This window comes from Corvus kubaryi, unplaced genomic scaffold (genome assembly GCF_017639235.1).
Source record: "Corvus kubaryi isolate FWS band 111438036 unplaced genomic scaffold, C.kubaryi_AGA036_p1.0 132, whole genome shotgun sequence".
NCBI classification, from domain to species: domain Eukaryota; kingdom Metazoa; phylum Chordata; class Aves; order Passeriformes; family Corvidae; genus Corvus; species Corvus kubaryi.
In genome coordinates this window covers 10,977,909-11,001,193 of record NW_024580666.1, presented here as the reverse complement: position 1 = coordinate 11,001,193, position 23,285 = coordinate 10,977,909, and the positions used below count along the sequence as shown (strand labels likewise).

The 23,285-nt window shown below is 37.6% G+C and overlaps 1 protein-coding gene across 3 annotated transcripts in view; it reads right to left on the bottom strand.

Annotated features, from left to right (window-relative positions):
* The window catches only part of CCDC102B (coiled-coil domain containing 102B), a 155,973-nt gene that overhangs the window by 87,503 nt on the left and 45,185 nt on the right, over positions 1-23,285 (bottom strand). For 2 of the 3 annotated variants that reach the window (XM_042032410.1, XM_042032402.1), the window contains one exon: positions 21,291-21,470. The exons of the other annotated variant lie outside the window; for it this stretch is intronic. In XM_042032410.1, the coding sequence (XP_041888344.1) occupies positions 21,291-21,470 (180 nt within the window). Of the gene's footprint in view, positions 1-21,290; positions 21,471-23,285 lie in introns of those variants that run through there. 3 annotated transcript variants of the gene reach the window in all.

Genomic DNA, 23,285 nt, shown 5'->3' with positions numbered 1-23,285 from the left:
TTTCATCACAGAGGAATTGCTAAATAGGAAAGGAAGCCAATTAAGAGCTAGCCAAAATCTCATTTTAACTTTTATTGTAAATTCTCTTTATCACTCTCAAGTTTGTTAGACTTTCAAAATACAAAATTTAGACAGAAAAAAAAATCTGTAATTTTTACTGATATTAAAGTAAAATTTCAGCTCCCCTCCTCTACCCCCACCCCCCAGTATCAGGCTCATTTAATCAGTATTTTTGACATTTATTGTGTTATATTGTGAACATAAAATTTATTTATACTGAGGTGACAACGGAAATGCTCCATTTAATTATTTATTAAGAGCATGGAATTTTTAATGTGGTGGAAAAAGGGTTCTTGGGTGAATCAGGAACCTCACGATAGAATTATTCTTCAAATAGATTAGAATAAACATGTCAAATAAATATGCATTTTGCTATTTAAATAGTAATATATGAATTTACTCCTCTCTGTTTCCTTTAGCTTGCCCTTGCTAAGATTGAATCAATGAGAATTATTATACCAGCCATTTTCTAATCCACTCCTGTTCATATCATAACATTTCTCATGTTACTACGAAGTGATCATGATATTACCACAAACACCATAGATAGAGACCAATAAAATACATTTTTTGCCTCTGTAACTTACTGTAATGGAATGATAATAACAGAATCTCACACTGTTATGCTGCCATCCTTAGCTACACAGAGAGATAGTACTTTTTCCCCTAGGTGTTATTACTTTGTTATTGTCACCATATGTTACGTACAAAAAAAGAGCAGATGGAACATTTATTCTTTAATAAGGATGAGTACAGGAATCCTGGTCCACCTCCAGATTATAGCTAAAAGGTGGTGTTCTAAAGGCTGTGACTCTATATCTGACAAAACTGTTAGAAGCAAACGTCCAATTAGATATGCATAATGAGAGTTTTCCCATAAACATAACTAAGAATATGTTGTTCACATAGTTTAGTTTCATCCACCCTTTTTGTTTATTGCCTACATTCTATCAAAATAAAGAAGTAAAATAAATTATTGAAAGAGATGCTTTAGATGGACAAGTGATGTCACATTTTAAGCAAACTAGTACTGCATTAAATCATCCTTAAAAAAGAGATCAGTGTAATCTGAAGGAATATTTTGTGGTTGTACTTATTTCATTGGCAGAGAGTCTATTTTCTCCATAGCAGCTCATACAATGCTGCGTTTTGAATTACTGAACAAAACAGTTTTGTAACATTAGCTGTTTCACCTACTGCTGAGCAGTGCCTGCACAACATCCCAGCTTTTTCTCATGTTGTCCTGACAGTGAGGGGACTGGGAATGGGCAAGAGGCTATGAGGGGACACAGCTGGGACAGCTGAACCCAAGTGGCCAAAAAGATATCCCATACCATGTCATGCTCAGCATATAAAGCTGGAGGAAGAGGGGAGGGTGGGGCATTCAGAGCAGGAAAGCTACACAGCAAAAATCTGGTTTTGTCACCATTTACCTTTCTCAGGTAGATGTACTGCTCTAGTGTTCAGCAACATGTACAGACGTCCTACTTAGCAAATGAGTACAACAAATCAAAAATTCCAAGTCAGATCTATTGGGTATGAGGTGCACAGATGGTAGCACATTCAGGATATGCAATACTTTTTTCTCATGTCAGATTTACATTGTGCGGTCAAACCAACAATGCTGAGCACTGCAACACAACTTACGTTTTCCCAAAATCAGGGCACCACTGCACAAGTCTTATGAAGCTGATCAGCATAATGGACCTGCTCTGAATCCTCAGGTTTTCAGTTAGGAAATTTTGTAATCCATTCAAGATTTGTATTTTGAACAAGACCCCTTCCAAACATCTATGAACAAGACCTCTGAATGCCACTTGAACATAATTTCTGTGGGTGGGGGAGAGAAGAGATAGGAACGCCTTAACATAAAATATCAGTATGTTTTTTGTTTGCTTGTTTTTTATTGCAGCCTTCTACTAAATGTTGAGAAGGGTGCTGTCACATTGAAAAACCCATTAGTTTTGCCAGTTACAGTCCTTCTGTTAATACAGTCCTCCATAAATGTTTTGATCCAGTTTTAAGGTTCTTAGAAATGCCTCTGCCCGAATTAAAGTGCAAACAAGACCACATGCCAGGTGACAATAGTAAGGGTTTTATTTGATGGTAAATAAGAGAGAGAGAGAGAAAGAGAGAGAGAGAAGGAAAGAAAGAAGTAGAAAATAGGTGGGGGGACAGAAAGAATGACAGGGACAGAATAAGGAAAATATCACCACTCTGTGGATCCCAGCGATGTTCCGTTGATCCTCTCCAGCTGGTCTTCTTGGTGGTGAAGGTCTCCCCCCAAAAGCACAGAATCTGATGGGTTTATATGCCCTTGAGCCAGGTAGCAATGTCCAGGCATGTCCCCCTGGGGTGGGGTCAGTCTCTCACAGCAGACTCTGGGTCTGTTGCACCATGTGCAGTCCTGTGGGGCCAAGCCTCTCACGTGAAAGTCCCGTGGATGTGGCCTGTGGGGCTGGGGGTTCCACAGCTGGGCCACTTTGTGTAATGGAGGATGGGTGTTCATTGCCTCTCACCAGAGGTTGCACCATGCACCCAAAACCTCCTCCTCCCCCCTCGGTTGTGGGGAGTCTGTGTAAACCTGGCTTCTGTGAGCTGTGCTCTCCCCACCCCAAACTCAGCCGGGGATAGCTGCAGCTGGTGGCTTTGGCCTTTTGTGGATGCAAACCTTTCCCTCAGCCTGAGATGACTGAACAATGGGTTTCCCTTTATCTAATCAACAGTTTGACTTTCAGTTCAAAGTCCCACTCTTCAGAGAGGCTTCTTCGGTTGCAGCTTCTTTGTCATGAACAAAACTTTCAATGTTTGGGGCATGAGCTATTTTCAGTCTCTGACAATATGTCATCATATATATCTAATGCATACATTAATCTAGCTCAGTTTACCAATTCCACACAGCTGCTGTATGTTTAATACATATGGAAAAGTTAAAAGCAACATACCCAGCTAGATTATCTTACTGACTAGCGTAAGGAATTTCATACAGTTGTCCTAAATACACATTAGCACATCATATTAGCGTAATACATTAATTTATTCATACTTTATAGTTTAACTTTTCTGTCTCACTGATCCACTGGAGGGTTTTTTATGAACAATAGATCTACATGGAAATGCTACCTGACACAAATGGTTAAAAAAACCACCCCAAAACTGTATAATTTTATATGTTCCTGAAAGCCGTTTGTTAGTACAGTGTGGTGGAAAGAATTCAAAATAAGCAATTTTCAGAGCACATCTAAAGCCGGGGTAATATTTCTATTTCTGATCTTGAAAAGAAATAATGTAGCACTCTTCTTCCCCCAGATCACCCAGAAGGTAACTCTAATATGTGCGCTATGAGAACAGTAAGGCATTTCTGACAGGTCTCCTGAGCAATTTACCTGAGGACTATTCTAAAGCAGCATAATTTTCCTGTCAACATTTGCTGGTGTCATCTGGGGAATTATGGCTAGTTTTGCAGCAGGCTGGTGCAAAAGTTAAGAGGACAGAATACACAGACAAAGTAAAAAAGTTTAAAGGTGAAACTCTTACAGCATTTCTCTTGGCTTGTGAGTACCATGCATAGAAAGACAGCACCGTATCATAAAAATTTCGATTTAGTGTGTATGCTTTCCACCACTTCCCATATGTTTCTCACACCAAAAATTCCTTTTTTACCCAGTCTAAGGCCCATTTTTCCCCTTCTCAGTGGGAATTGTTCAATCAAACATTCAAATTCTGCTCAACGATTTCCTACCATGTAATGACATCTACCATATATATAAATAGAAATCAATGATATTGAGAGGCAAAAAAAAGGTAAATCTGCTTACAAAGTCAATGATTTTTTTCTGTGAAATCATTTAAATATTAAAGACTCCAAATAAGAAACAGACTATATAACCACATAATTTCAACAACAAAAATTTTGAGTGAAAGGTTACATTTACCTTGGGATATATTAGAAAAGGCCACCATATCACAGGTGGCATTTCTAAATATCAATTTAGCTGATCTTATGAAACAGCTCCTCTTTCTCTGGAGCCAAACTGAACAAATACTCCAGTGCAAGTTCCTTAGCCCAGCAGCACTGTTTAAGAATAAGAAAAATACAAATTCATAACTTTTGTCCACAGTTCAAAGGTGGATAGGAAATACTGCAGCCTACATGCACATCCAAGCTGGACTCTATCAGCCTGCTTTCACTAGTCCAAACCCAGAGCTCAGTAGTTTATACACAGACCACTCATTTAATTTAAGATACTGAACATCATAATTTATAATAATTATTGTGTTAAAAGAAAAATACATCAGGTAGGTTAGAGATCACAATGGGTAGATAAGTGATTGCATACTATCTATTTTAATGCTCATAAATAGCCTCTATAAACCACTTCTGATTCTGCTATTATGATGATTTACTGCTTGAAGGTGTAAGAAAGTTGAGTTCACATCAATGTGCCTGAGTTTTGGAACATGCCATGAACTGGATGGTTCACAATTTTCCTATGACTCTCCACCACTGCAAAACATTCTTGTTTCTATTTCTATTATTTATATTTATAAAACCAAACAATATTTTCTGTACAGGTCTGTATTGGGAGCAGAGTAATTTAATATCTTCATTACTGACAAAGATGAAGGAATTGAGTGCACCCTCAACAAATTTGCAGATGACACCAAGCTGAGTTGACCCATGTGAAGGATGGGATGCCATCCAGAGGGACCTGGGCAAGCTCAAGAAGTGGGACAATCCAAATCTCATGAGATTTAACAAGACCAAGTGCAAGGGACTGCACTTGGGTCAGGGAAAACCCCAGTATCAACACCGTCTGGGGGATGAAGAGATTGAGAGCAGACCTGCTGTGAAGGACTTGGGGGTGCAGGTGGATGAGAGCCTGGGCATGCCCCAGCAATGTGTGTTTGGTGCCCAGAAAGCCAACCATGTCCTGGGCTGCATCCAAAGCAGAGTGGCCAGCAGGGCGAGGGAGGGGATTCTGCCCCTCTTCTCTGCTCTGGTGAGACCCCACCTGGAACACTGCATCCAGCTCTGGGGTCCTCAGCACAAGAGAAACATCCACGTGCTGGAGGGAGTCCAGAGGAGGCCACCAAGTTGATTAGAGGAAAGGAGCTCTGATGAGGAAAAGCTGAGAGAACCGGGTTTGTTTAGACTGGAAAAGAGAAGGCTTTGGGGTGACCTAATTGTGACCTTCCAGTACCTGAAGGGAGCCTACAAGAAAGATGGAGGGGGGCTTTTTACAAGGATGTGTAGTGACAGAACAAGAGGGAATGGCTTCAGACTGAAGGAGGGTAGGTTTAGATTAGATATTATGAAGAAATTCTTTACTGTGGCAGTGATGAGGCACTGGAACAGGCTGCCCAGAGAAGTTTTGGAGGTCCCATCCCTGGAAGTGTTCAAAGCCAGGATGGATGGAGCTCTAAAGAAACTGGTCTAGTGGAAATTGTCCTTGCACATGGCAGGGGGTTGGAACTAAATTGTCTTTAAAGTCCCTTCCACAGTAAATCATTCTATGATCCTCTGATTCTATTATCCCATATATGCTATTTGGGAGTATGTAACATAGCTATATTTTTTAAAGCACTTTGTCATTCATATCAATGTTTTAGGTTTAAAAAAAATCCCTAAATTTTGTACTCCCCTTGTCTCGTCCCTCTCCAGAATAGTTATTTTTTACCTTCTATGCAGGAACAATTCTAGCCCCAAAAAAGTTTATTTAAAATACAATGTACATTGCCAACACACCAGCTAACAACTCTTTCATTTTCATAAAACAGCCCAATGGAAGTGGAATATGCTTTCAATCCAAACAGGTTTACAATCCTTTTTTTAGGACTCTGATTTTAAAGCATAATTCCATTTTCTTCTTGGCTCAAAGCAAGAAGCCCCAAGTAAGTAAAAATTTTTACTGTGTCTAGCTTTGTATGACCATTTATAGAAGTAATGACAAGGGATCCTAATACAATTAGTTTAATTTTTTATATCTTTTTCAAGATAAGGAAAAGACATTAATATCCTGTATTTAAACATTTAATAATTTAGAGAATATAAAGAACAAGTGAAGCCTTGGCTTACAAGATTGAACACCAATATTTCTTAAAACTCCTTTTCAAATATTACATTGTTTTGATTATAGACATTTTTGGGTTTTTTTCATCAATTGATTCAATTTTTTTTTCCAGTATGTGAACACATCTTTATAATGGACAAAACATAAATGCATGGTATAAATATACCTACTCAGAAAATTATAGAAGATGATCTAGAACATACTTTATTATTCCAAAGTATTCTATGCAAGTTAGGGAATCATGTCCAAGATTTAGAGACAAATCTTATATTCATTGCAAAGAAAAAACAGGGATTTTTCCATATGAGGAATAAGAGGAAATTGAAACTATTTCTAGCCATTTCTCCTTATAAACTCCAGTTTTCTCAACTTTTGTTTGATTGGCATATGACCTTCAGCATTCCAAAGTGTAAAACTTCTGCTTCATGCACACAATCCTGATTGGTTCTCATGAAATTTAATACAGGCATATCCTGAAGCATTTGATTTAGCATTTCTGTGCGAGTTGCATCCACTGTTCAGTGAAATTAACCTATCTGCATTTAGAAGCTAGTAAGCACCACACACTTGGAAAGGTCTCCTTGAAAACCTCTTGTGAGTTGTCATCATGTATTTGGGTCACTAGTAATAAATTCTTTATAAATAAATTAGAAGCTAAATTTCATGACCTGAAACAGTTCAGAAAAATAAGCACTTGGAAGAAAGTAATTAGTTCTTGGATAAGAACAAACTAATATAGTGAAAAAATTACTAGGAATTCAGAAAATATCTTTTCTACTCCCTTGTTACCTAATCAGTTAGTAACAGAATACTAAATTATATTCACAATGGTGTCAGGGCATATAATTTCTTTAACATTTCTCTCTTCCTATTTTAGAGATTGCATACATTCATAAAAAAACCCATAAACATTCAAGGCTTCTTATTATCTTCATTATCCTTCATCTTTTAGTGTGAAAACCACATTTTTGTTTTTACACTATTGAAGCATTCATTACATCTTGATGAAAACAAACTGAACAGTTTATAGGCTTCCTAAAAACAGAGGCTAGACAAAATTAAGAGATCAAAAAGGAGTTATATTTGTTGAAGGGCCTTCAGGTACATTTAGGGCAGTCAAAGCCCCCCCAGGGGCTACACCCAAAAATGGATCATGGGTCAGAGGTCTCCATACTTTTATAAGTTTCGTCCATTTGCATATTGGGGAGTTAATCCTTCAATTACAACTTCAGGTAATGAAGCCATTTACCCCAAGTTTGCTTCCCTGAACTCACTTTTGTTTACATTTCTCAGGGCCTGAGACAGAAAAATGTCCTTGATTCCCAGGCCTAGAGAGGAATTGTTTTGTCTGACCAAAATGGAAGAACAGTAGCTAACACTGTATATGGAGTTTAGAGTTATACACTAAAGAATTGCAGAATTACATTACATTATATGAAAAATATAAAAGCAAAAATCCTAAGGCATCAGTGGAGTGTTGTGAAAACAGAAAAGATGAGTAGAGTCAAAATAAAGTTTTGTTGAGAATTGTGGGATTTAATTTCCACATTTAAAAATGTCTCATTATTTTACTCCAGGACCTTATGTTCTTTCTCTTTATAGCACATTTTCCTAACATTTTTGAATTTACAGAGTCGATACTTTCTAAATCATAAAGATTATTCTTGTATGCAAAACAAAATAATTTATTTATTAGACTTAAGAAGTCCCAATAAGGTCAGTGGAAATAAAGTTTACTCTCAGCACAACCATCAGTTTCTGAAACAAACAGAAACATCAATAGCTTTCTTCACCTAATCAATGCAAACAGATTGATTTTTCAGAAGGCAGACTATTATGTATGTCTGAGTACCATGACCTTTCAGATTTTACCAACAATATTCTTCATGTAAATTGATCTGCCTTGTACCATGGGAGCCAGGGATGCAGAACTGCCAAAAGCATTCACTTCCACTTAGTTAGCTGGAAATATTATTTCTCACGAAAAAGCACCTTCTTCAATCATGATGTGTTGTGTGATGAGTTGTAAATGTCTAAGACAATTCAGAACTGCAGATACCTTTACACCTAGTAATCATAAAACTACAAGAGTGTGAATGTAGAGTAATTGATTTAAACTTATCAGTTCTAGGCCATTAGACTTGGTAAAAGGTATTTCCACTCAACTATACAGGAGCCGATTACAGTCATTTCCTTGAAGGTCAGCAATCACCAGTGTTGACCTTCAGTATGACATAAAAGTTATTAATTGATGAATTTACAGGAGCAATGAACAAGCACAAAACAATAATATGAAACCAAAACGCATCAAACAAAAAAACACCACCAAAGCAAACCAAACAACGACAAAAAAAAAACCACCCACAAAAAAAACCTACAAAACAAAAAAACCCATAAAAAGCAAAACCAAAAACAACAGCTCACATTTAATCAACCTGAACAGAAGGAACTTAATATTTTGGTGAATTAGGCTGGGCTGAAACTATTCTTGTTCAACTGTTTTATAGCATCTTAGCCAAGTTCTAATTCAGATACAGTCATTTGGTACTAAGTGATGAACAGTGGGGCTCTAAGGGCAGATATTTGGCTGCCTGGGCTTTGGGCCAATTTAGAGACCAGATAGCTGAGGGCATGCCCCCGCTCCCCCTTTAGAAAGGACCTTAAATAAAGCTTGTACAAAAAGCTGTGCTGGAAACCAAAAGTGACTGCTGCTCAGCTGCTGGCTTTGCTTCCCTTAGGGAACAAGTGCCTCTCTGACATACTGGGGTAGAGGTTAACATACTGGTTTTGATGCTGACCCAAAAATTACAGTAGTTCCACATAAGAGGAATTCTGGATTCCAAATACTTAACATATCTATACAACACTGACAAAAAAAGCAGTCACCACAAACTAATCACTTGCAAAGTTACAAGGACCTCTTGCAAACTCTAGGACAGAAAAATATTTTCTAAGATAACATTTGTAAGGGTTTCTACAACCTGCTTAAGCAAGATGTACAGCAGTGTATTAAATATAGTACACTATCATATCCTTGGTAAGATGTATGGTTGGAAGTAAGGATTCGTTATGGTATCTAAGAGTTCCTGCTAAATGACTTCATGATTGATATTTCTGCTTGTAGACAATAAATAAAATAATGTTGAAGATTATTTATTTTCCTTTGCAATTATGTTATATGACAACACAGCCTGAGAATGTTTAGAAATTTTTTTTTTAACATATTCACTTCCCAACTATAATTAAGCAAAAAGACAATAAATATTAGATATTATTCCCTTACCAAAAAAAAAGGATCTTCTGACACAATGTTTTTGCATTAAGAAGAGCAGTTTTAGACTACAACAAAGGAACACCTTTAGCATCATTAAGTACAAATAAAATTCTGGTCTAAGCATCTTAAAAAAAAATTAAAAAAAAATAAAAACAGAAAAAAGGAGTTTGATTTGGGTAGAGAAATAAATTTGGTTATCTTACATAAACTATTATTTTCCTTCATGACAAATTTTCTGGAACAGGGAAAGACAGAGAGGTCAATATTCCTGAATTGAGAAAAGCAAAGCACATGGGAAGAGACGACGTGGGACAAGAGGTGTTCAGATCTATAGATAAGTATTTATGGTATTAGGGGACTATCTGTCTCCAATGGGCACAAATAAGTGCTGTTTTTAAGAAATCTCTTGACAAAATTACTTTAACTAATAACAAAATAAAAGCTGTTATTTCTGTTCTCTTCTTTGGCACAGGATTAAATTTTCATGAAATTCTTAAACCATTACATGTTTTTCTCTCCCTTTTTTTTAATATAAGATCTAATGAAAAAATACCAGACTACTTCCAATTAGATTTAGATTACTCTTTCCATATAGTCATGGAATCATAGAATGGTTTGGGTTGGAAGGGACCTTAAACATCATGTGTTTCCAATCTCCCGCCAAAGACCAGGTTCCTCAGAGCCCCATCCAACCTGGCCATGAACACTTCCAGGAATGGGGCAACCACAACTTCTCTGGGCGACCTGTCCCAGTGCCTTGTCACCCTCATAATAAAGAGTTACTTTCTAATATCTAATCTAAACCATTCTTCCACTTAGAAAGCATCCCCCTTTTTTCTGACATCCTTGTAGAAAGTCCCTCCCCATCTTTCTTATAGGCCCACCTTAGATACTGGAAGGCCGCAACTAGGCACCCCTGAGCCTACTCTTTTCCTACTCTGAACAAACCCAATTCTCTCAGCCGTGCCTCACAGAAGAGGAGCTCCATCCCTCTGATCATCTTGATGGCCTGCTCAGGACTTGCTCCAACAGGTCAATGTCTTTCTCATACTGAGGACCCCAGAGCTGGATGCAGTGTTCCAGATGGGGTCTCACCAGAGCAGAGCAGAGGGGCAGAATCTCCTCCCTCGCCCTGCTGGCCACTCTGCTTTGGATGCAGCCCAGGACATGGTTGGCCTTCTAGGCACCAAACACACATTGCTGGGGCACACCCAGCCTCTCATCCACCTGCACCTCTGTCGGAGACTGAAATATAGCAGTCTATGACTTAAACATTTTCTTGAAGGACTTTTAAAACTGTATTACAAAAGCTGCAGAGAAGACTACTGCACCCTGGATGGGGCCCTGAGTGAGGCCTTACACTGCTCGCTGATGAAGATAAGATAAAGTAAGCACAAGCTTAACACCTCCAAGGTGGAGACCACAGCCCCAGGGCTATCAGCTGCCAGGCTCAAACAGACCCTCTAACCAAAAGGGTGGGGGGAGGAGAGGCTCTGGGTATCTTGGAAAGGCCTCTGGTCAGCGGTGCAGTGACCGCCCATCCTCCACTGTGCAGAGGAGCCCAGCTGAGGGGTCCTCACCAGGGTGGGGAGAAGCTTATCCACAGCAGGAGGGGGTGACATGGCCCATCACTGGGGCCCCCCTCAAAAGGGTCCCCAGACCCTGCACCAGAGCACCAGAGATGATGCAACAGACCCTCAGTGTTGCAAGGGACAGTGTCAAGCCAGCCCCTGCAAGGGGAGACACGTGGGCGTTCCCACCTGGCCCAAAGCGTGTATTAATCCACGGGATTCTGTACTCTCTGGTGTGTGCTGTGGTGGCGTGGCGCGGCGTGGCCACAGTGGCGACGGGGGACCCTCACCACCAGCAGACCAGATGGAGGGGAGCAATGAGACATTGTTGGGACCCTCGGATGGGTGATGTGCTTCCACCTAACCCCTGTCACCTCTCCCTGTCGCCCCCCCCCACTTCTTTTTTTTCTTTCTTTCTCTCTTTCTTTTCTCTTTCCTTCTCTTTTCCTCTCTACTATTAAATAAAATACATCAAATTTTTGGCATCAACATCTAACCTCATTTGGTTTTAATCTCATTTCTGGGAATATTTTGAACCTTCTAAGTGCCGTCCGGTTTATGCACAGAGACTTAGCTTTCTTTGCTTTTCTGGGTTTAAACCGGACCTTAACAACCCCCAAGTCCTTCACAGCAGGGCTGCTCTCAACCTGTTCATCCCCCAGCCTGTGTTGATACTGGACTTTTCCCAGACCCAAGTGCAGCACCTCACACTTGGTCTTGTTAAACCTCATGAGATTTGCATTGCCCCACTTCATAAACTGGATATACTGGGATAAATAAGTGAAAGAGAAAGACAGGAAGGGAGGAAGAGAAGGAAGGAGGGAGGGATGAAAAGAAGGAAAAGGAAAGAAAGAAGGAATAAGAAACATTGTGAAGGTTTACATAGAGACATGTCTTCACACAAACTTGGCTAAAAGGTTAGAAAGTGGGAGGACAGATCAGAGACAACTGAGCCACAATCTCTTCAATGAACATAATAACCCAAGATAGCTGTTCTGAAAGCAATGGGTATGCATAGCACAGCAAGCAAAGTACAAGATATTCCAAGCATCTACTGCTGACTGTTTAAAGAACTGAAATTTCCAAATGTCAAAAATGTTCAAATCCATGAGCATGCATTTTTAAAAGAGATACTGCAGAGGAACAATTCCTTTCGTTCTTTTTCCAAGACTATTAAAAGATGCCCCGAACTGAAGGCTGAATTACCCTCTCCTTACCTTTTAAAATTTTTAAGAATTTTTCTTATAAAGGAATTTGTGGATACTGAAAAGCTAGAAGCAGAGAAACTCTCCAGCTTTCTGAGTATTCTGTGAAAGTTTTCTTTCTCACGCAAGATAACTGAAAACAGTAAGAGGTTTTTCGTAAACCAAGACTTTATCTAACACCTGTAGCGTGTTTTGCAGAGTCTTGTTATGGTACACTGGAGAAAATGGATGTCGTAGCATTTAGCCAATCACTCTGGGAGGTGGATTGCCAAGGGACCAATGGCCTTAGCCATTCTAGCGAACCAAGTCATATAAACGAGTCTGTAAGTTAATAAAGAGTGCTATTCTTCCGGACTTCTCTATGTCATTTTCTTGCCATCCCCGGTACAACAGCGACAGGAATTTGAGTCACAGAATATCCTGAGTTAGAAGGCCCCCACGAAGATAAGTCCAACTCCTCTTCCTGCAACAAGTGAATTCAGAAGTCTGCTACTTCAAAGAAGTAGAAATTTAATCAGAGGAACTATTTTCAAATATTCAGTAACTGTAGGAAGTACCTTGCCAACTGAGACAAGCTTTCAGATATTCCCCCCAGGGCCAAATTTTCTTTCTAACTGAAAAGATTAATCACTGATTAATCAGATTTGACATTTGAATTTAAAGGAGTGAAACTTGAACAGAGCATCAGCACAGTTGGAAGAACATTTCCCCCCTTTACCAAATGACAACTTATGAGACAAAAGGAAAAAAAAAGTAAAATTCCTGACCTTCTATCAACAGCACTAATGTCATGAAAATATTTTAGAAATAAATAGAATGCAGGGAAAAAAAACAGAATTAAAGATTGGAATTTTATCTTATTACAGATTTTGGGAATAATCTGAAAACACATTCAAGTCTGAGAATAGAGCAGAAGAAAGTTAAATCAGTTTCTCATACATATATTCTGGAGTAGGGTCTACTGTGGTTATTTCATAAGGGAACTAGATAAAATATTATATTACATGAATAGTATAACTGTCTTTTTACAAAGGGGAAAAATAGATCTTAAAATCTGGCAGTACTTTTGTAAAGATAACTAAGAGAGGCCAAGTAGGATATGAGGAACAACTTGAAGAAATTATAAAAACTATTATTAATCCTTTTTCTAAAAAATCAATAGCAAGAAACCTCATAGTCTTTTGACTGTTACATAAACAAGATCAAAAATTCAGGAAACAAGAAAGCTACTTGAATTTCCTCTGTGTTCACATGGGAGAAGCATGGAAATAAATAATTCTGTACCCATATTTTATATATATATATGGGTTACACCAGAGGATCTGTCTCAAACTGAACATTGTCATAAATCAAACAGACAAAATGGATAGTTAAAAAAATCCTGGGACTAGATACCAGACATTAAGGAATTCAAAAAGCCTAGAAAACAGCTAACATGAGAACAATTTTTAAAATGCTTCAAGAGGGTATAAAAACCATGGAAAGTAATATTGACATTCTTAATTACAAGTAAGATGAGGCATGGGCACATATGATTTATTGAAGAAGAATCAAAACAATTTTTATACAAAAAATTTTTTGTCTTACTAATTTATGCCAGTTTTCTGAATGAGTCAATAAATTGTCTCTCCTAGATCAGACGTCTAGGCAGGCCTTCAAATGGCATTTAACAAAGGTCTTCTGCAGTGATTCTTAGAGAAGTTTAGCTGGCATGAAAAAAAGCCCTTACATGCTGGAATGCTTACTTACTAAATTAGGAAAAAATAAGCGAGAAGGGAAAGAAGAGAGGAATAATTGAGCAGTTTCCATGGTGTTGGAAGATCATATCAGTGATGGTGTGAAGAAAGAGGGAACTGAATTAATTTTCTGTTTCAGTATCACGAAAATGTAAAAGCAGATTTAAAGCAAACAGTGTAAATGTTTCACCTAATGTACAGCTAAATTTATAATTTTTCATGGCAGAGCACAGCGGATGTTAAAAATCTACGTGTTCAAAAATAATTTTCAAAAATTATAAAAAAAATTATTCAGTAAGAAGTATTAGAGTTGAAAAACACCGATCTCATTCTGGAAACTTCTGAGACATGAATTGCTAAGAAGCCATGACAGTTCTCTGAGACAGTATTCCTGGGCTGCTCTTAGTAAGTATTCCATACCTACCCATTTTTGGCCAATGTCAGAAATGGGATATAGGACTAGATGAACTTTTATTCTGATGGCATGCAAATACTCTTGTGCTACTCTGCCAAAATAAAAAAGGCAACTGGCATTTTAAAGCACTCTTTCCCAACTGGCTGGAAAAAACAGGGAGAAGAAAGAATACAATACAGAGTAGCTGATTATACACATGCATCAACAAAACTTAACAGCTTTTCTGGTTTCCATCAGCACTATAAAATGTGTAATTAAAAAATATTTATACAATCTTTGAAAAATTTATCATTACAATTTACAGGCCCATTCAAGGTTAGAAAATAGGAGATAAAATAATGAACTTAAATGAAAAATTTGAAGCATATTAATGCTCTCAAAGTTATACCACTAGTCCGATGCAAAAGAGAGATAAATTTTTAAATCCTTTCTTGGACTTTCAGCTTTTCTTGTCAGGAATTCTGAATTAAATATCTTTAAAACTGGAAAAAATTCGGTGAGAAAAGTACAGTGCTGAGTGTTGATCCGTAACAGTTTGTAATCCAGTAATTTTTTTTTCCCCTTGCTTTTATTAAACACCAGCAAAATTTGCTAGAGGAAACACATCTGTAAAACTCTCTTTTTATTTAGTTTTAGCTCTACAATGTAGTCGATTTTCTAAGGAACTGAAATGAGCAATTCACCAGAAAGTAATTAGAAAAAAATCATACAAAAACAACTGTACTCTATGTCGTAATTCTGACAAAACATACTGTGTTTTAGAAATCCATTAAGGGAGCAAATTGTGCAACCTGTACTGTTTTATCATTGCAACAACCAGCCCCAGTGGTTTTTGTTGAAACAAATATATTTCTCCACTGGATGAACAGTGCTAGATGAATATCAAAAGGTTTAACAATAATACCATAATTATGTCTCCTCTCAAGTTTTGTTTGGATGAAGAGTAAAAAATATATTAAAACCTCAGTTCAAGAGATCTGTGACACAAAACCAGCAATGAAACACAAGGCAATTAATATAAGCCCTTAGTATTCAAACTCCTCTCATCTGGGCAAATTATAAAACTCCTCCTCTGTACTGTGGTGCCTTCTCAAAACACATCTGGCACTCCACAGGCATTCAGAGAATGTGCAGACAGATCCCTGTCTACTGTGCTCACTGTTGACAAGGGAACAGTTTGCAATCCCTTTTGCATTTTTCCCTACTCACACCACTAAGTCAGCACAGCAGAAGTTGTTAAACAGACCACAACAGCAGGTGCTGAGCCCCACACACAAACACAGGACTTGAGATTTTTCCCGCTCCTGTGGCCCTTAATGCACATGTGGCATTAAGCCATCCCAAAAATTCTTAATGCTCCAGCCATATCCACTCTCTCAGGGATTGGAGCAAGGACTGTAAATACCTGAAGCAGAACTTCCCACATGGTTTCCTTCAGAAAGAATTAATGTGCACAAAATCACTCTGAATTAAAGCAATGCCAATTCAAGTGGGGATGATGAAAGAATCTGCCTTAAAGCCACATTGTGTCTTTTAACCAAAATGTAAAGGTATGTTTGTGCAGCTGCAGCATTTTTCATCTTATCTTGCTCCATTTATTTTTCTCAACCGCTTCTTAAATTTGATTTCTCAACTGTACTTGCAAAACCTGTTCTAATTAATAACTTGTGATACATTTCTGTGGAGCTCAGAGTAATAAGGCTGTCTCTCATCAAAAGTGTGTTACTGCAGTGGTCTACCCTTTATTAAAAGATATATCTAGAAGCAAGTACTGTTGTGTTATGACAATTTCTTTAGAGACGTGCAGAGACAGAGGATTTTGTATTTTGAAATTTTTGCTAACTTGATTTTTCTAGACCTCAAAAAGAAAGGAATGTTTGAACTTTGATTTCTTATTCAACTAAAAAGACTTAGGGAGCAGCAATTTAGTCTTATAGCCCTTACTAGTTTTGTTTTGGTTTTTTTTGTTAAAGTAAGGAAGAATGTCATTCACATTGTACCTATTCCCACACCAAAATTTTATATCCATAAAAATTAGAGTTTACACAGTGATACTGTTAGAAAGACTTCATGGCTACAGCAGGCTAATTATTTTCTGCATATAAGAAAACCATCATTAAATACCTCATATAATTAGGAAGAATAAATATCCCTTTCACTTCTAAGGGAGGAAAGGGTCTAAGGAAAAGGAGACAGTGGATAATGCTCCTGTATTTTAAAAATACAAAGAAAACCAATCTCACTGAAATTGTATCATAAAAACTAACTTTTGCCTGTGAAATGTCACACCTCTGACACTATGATGGGATGACCATGGCTGAATTTCAGATGCCCACCCAGCTGCTCTCTCACACCTCTCCTCTATAAATTAACCTCACAAGAAAAAATAGACTTGACTAGGGGAAAATTAAATATATTGCCAGTTAAAAATAGAGTGGGATGGTTAAAAACAAAGATGAAACTAAAATCATCTTTCTTCATTCTCACTCTTCCTCTCAGGCTCAACATAACTTCTTTACCCATTTTCTCCACTACCTCCTCCCTCTATGCACAGAAGGGGACATCAGGATATGAGTCAATCCACAACAGCTTTTCTCTGCTTCTCCTTCCTCCTCATGCTGTTCCCCTGTATCAGAGTGAGGGGTGTCACTCCCCTGGGATACAATCCTTCATGAACTGCCCCAGCATGGCTTCTTCCTGCAGGCCACAGTTCTTCAAGAACTGGTTGAGGATGGGACTTTTCCATGAAGTAATCCTTTTAGGAACAGAGTTTCTAGAGTGGGTCCCCCACAGTCTGTGATTCCTGCCAGGAGCCTGCTCCTGCATGTGCTCTTACAGGCTATACTTTCCTTCAGAGCAAGTTCACTTGCTCCAGCATAGGGTCATCCTTGGGCAGTAAGATGGCCATTTGCTCCACCATGGACTTCCATGGGCTGCAGGGACCCAGCTGCCTCACCTTGGTCTGCACCATGGACTGCAGAGGAATCTCTGCTCTTGCTCCCAGAGCACCTCCTCCCCTTTCTCCTTCACTACCTTGGTGTCTGCAGGGCTGTTTCTCTCACATTGGCTCAACTTTGGCCAGTGGGTTTCTTTTGGAACCAGCAGGAGCTGGTTGTGCCTGGTATGCGGAAGCTCCTAGGCTCCTCTCACAAAGCCCGTGGATCTATGGATTTTTTTCCTAACAACATGATAACCTTATCATATTAAAGATAGAAATTTAAAAAAGGAAAAAATTAGTCTATGCATCCACAAGCTCCACAGTTCAATATTCTGCACAAGTCCACGACAAAACATATTCAGTTGATTCAATATTTCATAGCCAGCTATTTACCATAATCATTAGAAATTATACAAAAGAATAGTTATTATTCCTCAAAATTAATTTATAAGTTTGTTTCAAGATCATATTCATGGATGGAAGAAAAAAAAATATTTTCCATAAACATCATGTTTTGGGTATTGATTTATACCATCAACAAGTGGTTTTTTCTTCATGTTATCCCTTCCTAGATGAAACAGTTAGATCCATTTAATATTTGTTGTCATGCTATTTGTCAAATAATACATCTATTAATTTAAATGGTATTTTCCATTTCAAGAAGTGCAATCAATAAAACTGCATAGTAACAATGTCTGATCTCAATTGTTTCATCAATTCTGCTCATCTTGTGCAACAGAACTTAACCTTTCAAAAACTGCATGTGGAAACACTTTACACCAACATACTAAGCTAAGGACTCGCATTTTTTGCAAGATATAATTAATATTAAATTTTATATTCAGAACTTCAATCTACATGGTTTACTACTATGAGTGGCAAGAGGTTGCAGAAATTCTATATCCTATGGAGGTATGTATATATACTAAAGAGTGAGATAACTGTCAACATGAATCATTTAGACAAGGATGTAAGGATTTAATTTCTGTGTATTGATACCATGTTTCTAATATTACTGAAACTGTTATTAAACAAAAAATGTTGCCATTGTTTGCTTATAACCTCTACAAGTATGAATCAGCCATATATCAATTAATAACACTATATTGTTCTAAGCAACTACAATAGATGTTCCAAATAATCTCACAAACATAGGTTTTGGAAAAAAATAGGCAACTAGGTAACTGTGTTGTGCTCTGGGATTCATTCTACAAAACATTACCTATATCTCTTGTGTCTACTTGCTAAACAAAGCCATAACCTGATTAAGATGCACAAAGACCTTTAGATAGCTGTAGTTTCAATTTTTGCTAACCTAGACATCTAACCATCACCCAAATTAAAGGAGTCATTCTTTTTTACATCTCTAACCCTGTTTATAATGCTATTTTATTTGAACTTGAAGCTACCATCCCAGAAATAAAAGGGTCCTGAACCAGAAGTCAAAGCAATTGTTTTCAGATTATTTATAGTATTAGAGAAAATCAGAAACAGTCTCAGAATTTAGGTTCAACAGTGACATTAAGATGTGTCCACAAAGAAATAGACAGGTTCCATCTAGATTGAGTTAGGCTGGAATCCTTGAAAAAGAAACTCTCCTTTCTTAACCCATTTTGCATTTAATGGCAGCAGCAAGGTTACAAAATATGCCAACTAACTGTAGAAACTACTGCCTTCTCCACGTCAGGTCTCCATTGCCATGACTGAATTGGAGATGAACTTGCTGAAAGAGTAATTTTCCTTATAAGGCTGTTTCCATATTAGTTTTTCCAGCTGTGAAGAGTTCATTTTCTCATTAAGGGTTTGCCACAGTGCTTTAATCCTGTTGATCTTTAATTTTACTCATGTTGTCCATGGGTTTTTGGTGTCACAGAAGAACATTTATGGTGGTACACTTGCTCTCTGCAGCCAGAGGCAGGAGCCCTGGACATAGTGAGAAGTATGCTTAGGATACTGTGGCAGGCCCTGGCAAGGAGACCTGGCTGGAAACGCTGCTGAAGACTGCAAGACAGCTCAGCCTTGGGGATGATGCAGCAGACGGCATGGTTCCCAGCCTAAAATGGAGAAACACAGCAGGCGCCTCAATTCACAGCTTTGTAGGGAAATTGCTCCCATTGAGGTCTTGCTGTCTCCCTCTGAGGCTGGGGCAGGCAGAGGCAATATCCTTGCCTGTAGATGGGATCAAGAAGTTCTGTCTTAAAGCTGAAAGAAGGGGCCAACAAGAACCTTGTGAAATTATGCAGTGATGAAGTCCTCCACCTGGGAAGGAAGACTCCCATTCAGTGACAGAGGGGTGATGGTTTTTCCAAAGCAGCTGTTGCTTAGAGCCTGGCTGCTAGGCAATCAGTCTGCTGGTTGTGTTGATTGCTTTTGCATCACTTCTTTTTTTTCCCCTTCTTTTCCTTTCTCCCCCTTCCCAGTTATTAATCTGTCTTTATCTTAATCCACAAGTTTGTTTCTCAATTTTGCGCCTCCAATTCTGTCCCCCAACCCACTGCTGGGGAGTGAATGAGGCTGAGTGGGAGCTTAACTATCAGCTGGGATCAAGTCATCACAAACACACTGACCAGAGTAGGTCATGCAGTCCTGGATGTTTTTGAGACCTCACTGAACAAAACCTTGAACAACTCTGTCTAACTTCGGAGCTGATCTTGCTTTGAGCAGGAAATAGGACTGAAGGTCTCATGAGGTCCATTCCAGTCTGACTTGTCCTGTGATTCCATGTTTTGCAGTTATTGTAAGCCAAATATAGGGGTGTGTTACTAATGGAGAAAGCTGATACTAACAGAATTGATCACAGATATCTAATAATCTATGCAACTAACTGCTTTTTAAAAGAAAACCAAACAAATAAACAAACCAGCATAGACATATAAGCAAAGAGATTTGAAATATAGCAACATGCCTAAGCAGATGAACATCTTTCTGGCCATATCTCCAACCTCAAATTACTTGCATTACAAATAAATAAAGAAAATACTGATGTGACATGGTATGATGTGATATGGATATGTTATCATAAAACAAATACTAGTAAAGTTAAAACCCAGTGTTTGTTATATAAGATATGTTAGAAAGGTAGGCTTATATGCACGAGCTTTCATTTGCTACTAGCCATGATGGAAACACAGGAAATCTTTTGATTACATTTAAAAGCAGACATCAAATACAAAACCTCTCTCTCAGTCTTTCCCAAGAGAAATTACCTATTGTACCTAAACTCTAAATGTAGTTACACAGAATGCCATTATTCAACAGCAAATGTACATAGATTAGATTAAATTATTTGTAATTTAGGCAAATAGAAAAAAAAGTTGCTGTTTCTCACTACCTAACTCACAGCATCAGATATGTACATTTAGTGATTGGTTGGTGGGTTTGGGGGATTTTTGCTTTCTCTTTTTTGAGCTTTCTCAAGCTCAAATGAAAGTGGGAGCCTTCTGGATTACCACTTAGTTATTGGCATAGAAAACCATAAAATAAAGGAAATATGCTCAGTTAAGAATCTCTGAATAAATTATTACATAATTTTTAGCAGCACAATAAGGTTTAAAAGTGAACAGATCTTTAGAGAAACAAAAAATAAGAAACAGGCTCTTCCTTCCATTCTCCCTCCTGAGAAGAGAGTCAATGTTCAACAAAACAGAGAAATGATTTGTCTCACAGGTTTTTTTGCTTCGACCTTCATCAGGACTCTGTAGCTAGCAAAGCTCTTCTGTCCCTCCCAGTCATCACTTTTGCTTCCTAGTCTTGTTATGCTTGTCATTTCTCCCTGCTCCTTTTAAAAACGAACAGATTTATTTTTATGTTTCTGTACCCTACAGAAATTCTAAGCCACTGGGGTCCAATTGTTCAGGTCTAGGATGCAGCAAGGGCTGCTCTGTCTCGTATAATTCTTTGTTTTAGTGACACATTTTGACATTAGGAAATAGTAATTTGGGGTGTGAATGCTCCCCAAATAATCCAATTAAGTAATACACAAAGCTTATTTCTAATCATTGGCTTACTCTGTGCATTTTAATGATTAAAACTCAATTTAGTTACTGATCCTTTATTTTTTTTCATCTCCAGAAATTCCTGAATTTCTTTTACCTGCATTTTCAGTTTTCTTGTTTCTTCTTCCAAACTTTGTTTTTCTGCTTCTAGTCGCACTCTCTTTCCCCATTCAGTGGAATTCTTGCACTGCATTCTTTCCAGCTGGGAGGTTCAGGGTAGGAGGAAGAATAAGCAAAAAAGGAAAAAAAACAAAGAGGACTAGAATACTCTGATTAAAACCCCCTGTTTTCCACTGAGTGAGGCTAATGGCTTCACCTCAGAGTAAGGTGGGCACCTTAGAAATCAGTCCAAGGTGTATGTTTTCCATGTTTCATAAAGTTAAATATTTGAATTCGAAAAGAAAATAACCAAGACAGTAAATTTTTCATCAAATGTACCTTTAAAAAAGTAAAGCATAGGTAATTTTTTTATACAGTAACTGGTGACAAATTCTTATTATTTTCCTGCTATTTATGGAAAAATAATATTAAAAAATAATAAAATGTTTTAAATAAGATTGAGACTGATTTTGGATTGACAATGTCAATGTTCACTTTTTATTCTCCAAAAGATGAAAAGTGGCATGTTTTTACTCTGTTTACAATTTAGAAGTATTGTAATGAATATTCGTTAAACTCAAGAAGTTCTAAAGTATGCCTTCAGTACTACATACTGCTATCCTCATAACCAGAGGAAAGATTTTTAAGTTTTCATGCTAATCTTTTTCTTGTGGTCACAATTAATAGTCTTAAGGGAAATATTATCTTTTATGGCCACTGCTGTAACCTTACTTTAGGACAACTTTATGAATTCATTCATCAAATCCACATATAGGGAGAATTAAATACATCAACAAAAAGACACATTTCTAAGTCATATAAAGTAATTATCTGAGAACTGATTTATTCTTCAGAGACAACTACATAGAGGTTTTTGTTAAGGCTGTATTAAATACTTCTCAGACTTCAAAAGAAAAAATAGCAAAGTGAATTTTTGTTTATAGCACAAATCAGGTACTTAACAGGTACTAATGGATATTTATCAGAAAATTGTTATTGACAATACTTACTATTAACAAGTTATTATTAACTGGTTCTTAACAGATTAAAAGAGATTTACATAGATTAAAGACTGTGAAAATAAAAGGTTCCAGTTCTTTTAATTGCAATGAAAAAAGGAATTGCTAATATATTTTAAAAAGGTCAAAATTTAAGAACTTTTTACAGTTTTCAGTTCTGTGAGAACTAAAATCGATGGGTTGATAAAAATAGAGACTGACAACACTGTGAGACACTTCTTCATTGAAGAAACAGGATATCTGTGCCAACAAGCTTTAGAAAGAGACATAGAGGTGTACTTTTTCAGTTTTATTGGTTACTTTTATTCTAAAATCAATTTCTGGAAAATAACGAAAAGGTACTGAATGTGGGGCGAAAAGAATGAGTTTTTACAGCATAAGAGAAACATAATTCTGACTCTGTGAATAGTAACAATGTGGTTATCTAGCTAAATCAAATTGCAAACTCATCTGTTCCCACCTTATTTCTGAGTAAAAAAAAACAATTAGAAACCAAATAAAGAGGCTCATTCAGATTTCCAGTGGGCAGTAAAAGTGATTGTTCCACTGCACTCTGTACTGGTGTGGCCTCACCTCAAGCACTGTCTACAGTTTTGGGCACAGGTCATCAAACCATTAGAGTGGGTCCAGAGTGATAGACTACAAGTTGCTAACTCCAACACACAAGTAAATGCTTGATGCTCACACGTTCCTAATGAGGTCTTAAAAGTCTACCCACTGAATTTCTGTACAATAGTTGGAAATTAAGGAATCACATACCCCTATTTAGCAGCAAATATTGTTTCTTCCCCACCAAAATTATGCAAAATGTTTGATTACTGTCTACTGGACTACAATCACATAAAATATGGTTACCCCATACCTTTTCCTAAATAAATATGCAGGCATATTTAGTATTG